The sequence below is a fragment of the Aricia agestis genome, chromosome 13 (genome assembly GCF_905147365.1).
Source record: "Aricia agestis chromosome 13, ilAriAges1.1, whole genome shotgun sequence".
Classification (NCBI taxonomy): Eukaryota; Metazoa; Arthropoda; class Insecta; order Lepidoptera; family Lycaenidae; genus Aricia; species Aricia agestis.
The window spans coordinates 2,983,238-2,989,237 of NC_056418.1; the positions used below are offsets into that span (position 1 = coordinate 2,983,238).

General features: G+C 34.6%; 2 protein-coding genes across 2 annotated transcripts; one reads left to right on the forward strand and one right to left on the reverse strand.

Annotated features, from left to right (window-relative positions):
• Positions 1-1,057: 1,057 nt before the first annotated feature.
• LOC121733432 lies at positions 1,058-1,986 on the forward strand. The gene is made up of 3 exons (XM_042123695.1): positions 1,058-1,101; positions 1,205-1,286; positions 1,668-1,986. Exons 1-3 carry the CDS (start codon positions 1,066-1,068, stop codon positions 1,928-1,930), a joined length of 381 nt encoding a protein of 126 aa, XP_041979629.1. The 5' UTR covers positions 1,058-1,065; the 3' UTR covers positions 1,931-1,986.
• A 281-nt stretch (positions 1,987-2,267) lies between these two features.
• LOC121733428 (putative nuclease HARBI1) lies at positions 2,268-4,626 on the reverse strand. The gene is made up of 6 exons (XM_042123686.1): positions 4,311-4,626; positions 3,816-4,043; positions 3,391-3,587; positions 3,108-3,240; positions 2,881-3,022; positions 2,268-2,755 (listed from the first exon to the last, which is right to left on the reverse strand). Exons 2-6 carry the CDS (start codon positions 4,041-4,043, stop codon positions 2,355-2,357), a joined length of 1,101 nt encoding a protein of 366 aa, XP_041979620.1. The 5' UTR covers positions 4,311-4,626; the 3' UTR covers positions 2,268-2,354.
• Between the last annotated feature and the right edge of the window lie 1,374 nt (positions 4,627-6,000).

Sequence of the window (6,000 nt, forward strand, 5' to 3'; positions counted from 1 at the left end):
AGAGTGGTCTAGATTGGCCACTACTTTAAATAGTATGGGGGGGTGCATTAAAAATGACAAAAAATGGATAAAAGTAAGTTGTATTTTATTATTGCTACCTGAGACTAACAATATGAATATAAGCGGGGCTTGGAATAATACCTAATCTTTGTAACTCGAATTACTGCCTAAGGTATTTAGCTAAAACTTCGTTAAAAATTGCTAATTATTATTTTCAGTACTGGAATGACAAAAAAAGTTTCATAAAAAAAAAGGCTGCTGCTCGAGCTCGAGCTAGACGTCAAACTGGTGGTGGAAATGTTGAAGTCCCCGAATTGACCGAAGTCGAGGAAAGGATTTTGACATTGATGGGTGGTGAAGGTTTTGCAGTTGGTGATACACATTTAAGAATAGAACCTTTTGTAAGCAATGATAAGATTGAATCATTAAAGTATCTACTCTGAGTGCGACTTGCAGTATTTATTGTTGTTATTTTTAATTCCAGCAATCAGAAAATCAAGAAAGTGAAAGTCCATCTATTTTGGCAAGAGGGCTCTACGAAGAGCCAATACCTGGGAAATCCGGCGTTCTTTTAGAACAACCAATGGTAAGAAATTTGCTTTTTTTAAAATATGTTTATCAATTATCAAACCTCTACAATTCCAGAGTAGGCTATTCTTAGGTATAAGTACCTATTTCATTTTTCTGCCAAATTAAACAGTGTTTTTTTTCTTTTTAAAATAGATACTCTATTAAATCAAAGTTATATCCGACATGCAGAGCTTATTTCAACAGTCGCCTTTTCTTTACAATCAATTAGAAAGTGTTATTTTAATTGCAGGATTATACACCTAATGAAATAGTAATAGACAATGCTGAGAGAAATAATTTGAACGCTATTGTAAGTACAAACTAAGTATACCTATGCCTAACTACCTTTCTTAAGAAATGAAAAATAAAGTTTTTGGCTAAATGAAAAAATATAATAAATAAATGAAAAGTAAATCAGAATCTACTGAACTCATATTTTATTTTTAGATGGATCATGAATTGGAGAATGAAAACATTAGGTTGCAAAATCAAGAAATGTCTCCAGAAACTGTACCAGTAGCCTATAATACTGTAAGTTATTATGTTTCAGTTAACCTTGTAATTTACCCTGTGTTTTTATATAAAATATTTAAAAACCATCAAAAGTGATTCAATCTCTTTTTTTTTCTTTCAGGAGAATGCTGATAGTGTCCAAGTAAATGTGTCAGAACGCATTCCATTACGTCGAAGTCGTCAACCGCCATCTGTTACATCAAGTGAGTATAGTTTTTTTATCAGCACCCACTTGACTCAGAGGCAACCCAACTAAACAAGATTTGTTTGGTCGGATCGGCGCTCATTAATTTAACTACCTGAGACATAAGGTTCATACTTTAGGAAAGTTTTTTATTGCTTTGTGCCAGCTTATTAATTATGATAAAAAAGGTTTTGCCAACTTGATTGCAATGCATTTCAAGATCCAAAAAAATGGTTTTGCCCTTTTGCGTTTTTTGTATTTCACGGTTGGTCATAAACGAATAGAAAATTAAAAAATAAAAAGTATTTCCCTATTGGTATTTTGCGTTTTTGGTCACATGTGTCGAAAGGGTAGTATTTAGTAAGTACCAGCTACTTAACACAATTTAAAATGTTTCCAGCCCCTAGACGCCCTCGATGCCGAAGAAGACTCGTGCAAAATAGAGTGTTGCCGTCCTCACCTCCGGCACAAAGGAGGACGCAACTCGTTGGTGTCACTCATAAGTTCCTCGAGTTGGATACTCGACGCGTCAATTTGGAAGAAAAATTAGTTTCCGTCATGGAACATTTTATGGAGTACCAACGCGATATAATCGATGCTGTTGGGAAATTAGGCGCGGGCATGAGTTCTTTGGCAGATGCCATAAATAGAACCAACACTTAGTTACTTTAAGTAGGTAGATTATAATAGGTAAGTCATAACTCATAGTCATAGTAATGTGTAAATTCAAAGAATAGGATAATAGTCATTAGGTTACAGGCACAAAAAAAAAAAAATTTTATCGACTTATGTTATTTTTATTTACTTTTTACAAGTGTACTTATTGTATAATATTATTGTTTTAATTAGTTAAGTTTCTATAATGTTAGTACAAGACTAAAATTAGAAGACTGTTATGTTAACACATAGATACTTAAAAATTAATAATTATTTACTGTTTAATTTAGAATTAAAAATGTATATTGTAAAAATATCACTATCAAGTATAGCTATTTAACTTAAAAAAATACTTAGCTTAATTTAAATAAATACATATTTTAAAGGAGTTATTTTTATATTTTTAAACCTTTCGCACCTACAAAATAAACTATCTCCGCCCTCGCCATAAAACATTGACTAAGTCATTACGTGCTGCCCTACCCATGTTTAGGTCTTGAAGAAGGGAATCTGCCACCTGTTCCCTTTCTTGCATTGAAATCTCCCTTCTGGCCTCTTCTACACTGAGAACTGGTGCAGGCATACCAGCTCTATTACACATGTTGTGCAAAACACAACATGCTGTAATAATTCTCCCAGCCACATCAGGAGCGTAATGTAAGACCCTATGTGCAAGAAGACATCTGAAACGACCTTTCAGAACACCAATAGCACGTTCGACACTGTTTCGAGCTGTTGCATGCAATTTGTTGTAGTGCTCTTCGGGACTGTTGTCTTCTGCATTGGCTATCGGGATCATTAAATAGGGCCGTTGAAGATAACCTGAATCACCTAAAACAAATAACTTCTATGAAACTAGAAGGCACTGAGTACTGGGTACTATAATGATACTCAATTAAGAAAGTTGATTAAGAAAGTTTTGGAGGTTAAGAAACTAGTGGTTCTAGTACTAGTACCTAGTAAGTATGCAGTCTCTCCAGAATTTATTAGTTGCTCGAGGTGAGATTTTATTGGCGAGTTATTAAATATGTGGCTATCGTGTGAAGCTCCACCAAACGAAGAATCCACATGCAATATATTTAAATCCGCATCTGTGATCTGAAATACACAAAAACTGAAAACATTAAGTAAGTAGGTAATTGGTAGGATACTTACTTTAATGAAATTCTTAAGCAGAACTTACCAATAAAACATTTCTTGCATGAAAGCCTTTACGGCAGTAAAACCTATCCTCATTTTGTCGCGGTCTTATTATTGCAACAAATGTCCCATCGATACAACCTATGACACCTGGTATGCCAAACTTTTCATAAAACCTGTAAGAGAAAAAAGATTTTAGCGAGATTTATTTAAGAACTTGGTGAACAAACTGTTGTGTGTGTCTAGATACCATAATTTGTTGCTAAAGTATTTGCTTTATGTAGAATTACTTAATTAAAGTAGATATCTTATACCTGAAGACTTACTTTTCTTTGAGTCTTGTCCTTTCAGCTGAATTTTGGGGAAAGCGTATATACTTCCGTACTATACTCGGCTGACTTAGCAATCTTACTATCTCATCAATAGATCTTGATATTGATGGTTGGGACATAAAGGTACCTATATTCCTTCCTATAATCCTTTGGTAGCTCCCAGTGGCTAAGAAAGCAAGAGTGCACAGTAACTGAAAAGAAGGTGTAATGTTATTATGTTATGTGTAGGCAGCTGCAGGTATATAATATAGGCAGTTATCACCTAGGTATGTATAAAGGTGAAATTAGTAGGAAATCTATATTATATGTTATTTACAAGTTTAAACTATAATGAGTTAGACAAGTAAGAAAGTAACTACCTATTTATTATGCACCTACAATAAATTAGTAAGTTGGATGTCTTATCATTAAATACTTACTTTTAACCTAATGCTCAAACTTCCTCTAGTCCTAGTACTGACGAGATTAGATAATTCTTCCTGCAACTCCTCTATCATGTCCTCGCTAAGGCGGTATTGGCGCACATAGTCATCTCCTCTATTCAGCAGGGGCAGATTTCTGACACGCCGAGCTTGGCGTCGAGATGCAAATAAATCCAAATCATTGGCTTCTTTTAATAAATACAGAAGAAGAAAGGAGCGTGACATCTGAAAAAATAGGTATTAAGTAGTTTCAGACTTTGTAATTCGGCACATAGTTATTTCGGCACATAGTTATTTTATTGTAAATAGTAATTATTTTAAATTTTACTATTAACGAAAAGATAATAAACTTAAGTGTAAATTGTTGGATAAAAATACAAACAAAATTTTGATAAAAACAAAAGTTTTGTCAAGTTATTTTAGTAGTTTATGAAGCTATAAGTTTGCAAAATGAATAACATAATCAATAATAGTTAAAAAGTCGTCACTTACGTTTATAAAACGATGAAAATCCAAACACAAACACCAACCAATACAAGATTTCACTAGAAATTTAGTAACCTAAAATCTGACAGATGAATTCGTAAGTGGATTCGAAGCGACTGCTGAAATAGCGGCGGAATTTATTTCTGAATACCAAATCCTCATAACAACTGTCAAGTTCTCACTTTATCTAGTTCACTTCACCTGCGTTTCCGCCCGGGCGGCGCTAGTGTCGATTTCACGTTGTTTCTGAATACCGATTGTTCATGTAGCGCTAATTCCGCTGCGAATTCACAGGCGACTTCGCTTGTGACTATTTCAGAATAGCTATGGGCCTCCGTCACTCCATGTACTTGCGCGCTATAATTACCTACCGCCCGACCGAGCGGTCTCGGGCCACCGGAGGCCCAAGCTCAGTGCGGTTGTCGCGAGCGAAGCGCACGGGTGTTTTTACATTTTAATTCGTTCGTACGCGCCTTACGATGCCTTCTGGTACTTTATGTGCTGTAGATGGGTGCAAATCAAGTAAAAGAAGGGATAAACACCTATCATTTTTCTATTTACCTGGCAATGACGAAAGGTAAGTGATAAATTATATTATTATATTTGTCGTAATAAGCATTAGCTTGCCTTTCAGACACATGTTTACATATTTTCGTTACATAGAAACGTTATACCTATCTTAAACACTATTTTAACGTTTTAACTACTTTTATTAGAATAAAATTGTAATAATATTTGATAAGCAGTCGCTCAAATCAATACCTACATACGAAACTTCCAACACAAATCGCGCGGCGGCCGGACTTGTCTCAACTTGTCGTGCTGTTAATGTAAACAAACAAAATTTGATACTTACTATCGGGTGATTCGATTTTAATGCGATTTGTAAACAATATACGTGTTAATGATAAGCGTAAAACCTCAGACACTCCAACTTATATATACAGTATATTTCGGTTGTAACGACGCCGAAGGGACCATGTAAATGTCGTCGCTATATCCGGAGGTCTCAATATACGAAATAATAAAAAAAAAACAGATGCATATTATGTGTTTACTTATTAATTATTCAATTATAATATTATACATGGGTCTTATTGAAAAACGTGTCATAGTGCACTGTTTAAGTTTAGTTTTCAGTGCACGCTGTAAGGTGTATTCCATTGTCATAATTCCTTCTAAATCTAAATTATTTTAGCCTTCACCAAATAAACAGAACTGTTTGAGAGTCTTTATTTATTTTTATCGCTTCCGCTGATAATAATTGTAATTGGTTGTAAATTTACGTCTAGGAGCCATATTTACAAGTTTAAGAAACACTGTTTACTCATTGGAATTTGTTGTCTTACTGATTAATTTTTTTAACAAAATGCATGCTTAGCATTCCTACATGTAACAAGCAAAGCATTTGTTTGAACATCTGTGAACGTAAACAAAGAATAAGAAAGCTTAATAGTTTTATAAACGAGTCTTTGCCTTTGTCAACTGAGTCACAATATCCGCATGGGATTTCTAGGAACCGGTCACAAAGGGGTCATAAAAAAAGTCGCTACACCCGAAATCGTCGCTACATCCGAAGTCGCTATTACCGAAAGAATTTCTTACGAAAGTATGCTTTAAACTCAAGGGGCGTAAGTTTGGCGTCGCTATAACCAAAATGTCGTTACAACCGAGGTCGTTACTAACGAAATCCACT

What these genes read in the sequence shown, in the direction of transcription:
- LOC121733432 (XM_042123695.1), top strand. Translation starts at nt 1,066, where the DNA reads ATGTCTCCAGAAACTGTACCAGTAGCCTATAATACT. An exon ending in TACCAGTAGCCTATAATACT is followed by an intron (nt 1,102 to 1,204) that starts GTAAGTTATTAT and finishes TTTTTCTTTCAG; the next exon opens with GAGAATGCTGATAGTGTCCA. An exon ending in ACCGCCATCTGTTACATCAA is followed by an intron (nt 1,287 to 1,667) that starts GTGAGTATAGTT and finishes AAATGTTTCCAG; the next exon opens with CCCCTAGACGCCCTCGATGC.
- LOC121733428 (XM_042123686.1), bottom strand. Translation starts at nt 4,043, where the DNA reads ATGTCACGCTCCTTTCTTCTTCTGTATTTATTAAAAGAAGCCAATGAT. An exon ending in GTTTGAGCATTAGGTTAAAA is followed by an intron (nt 3,588 to 3,815) that starts GTAAGTATTTAA and finishes CCTTCTTTTCAG; the next exon opens with TTACTGTGCACTCTTGCTTT. An exon ending in AGAGACTGCATACTTACTAG is followed by an intron (nt 2,756 to 2,880) that starts GTACTAGTACTA and finishes TATTTGTTTTAG; the next exon opens with GTGATTCAGGTTATCTTCAA.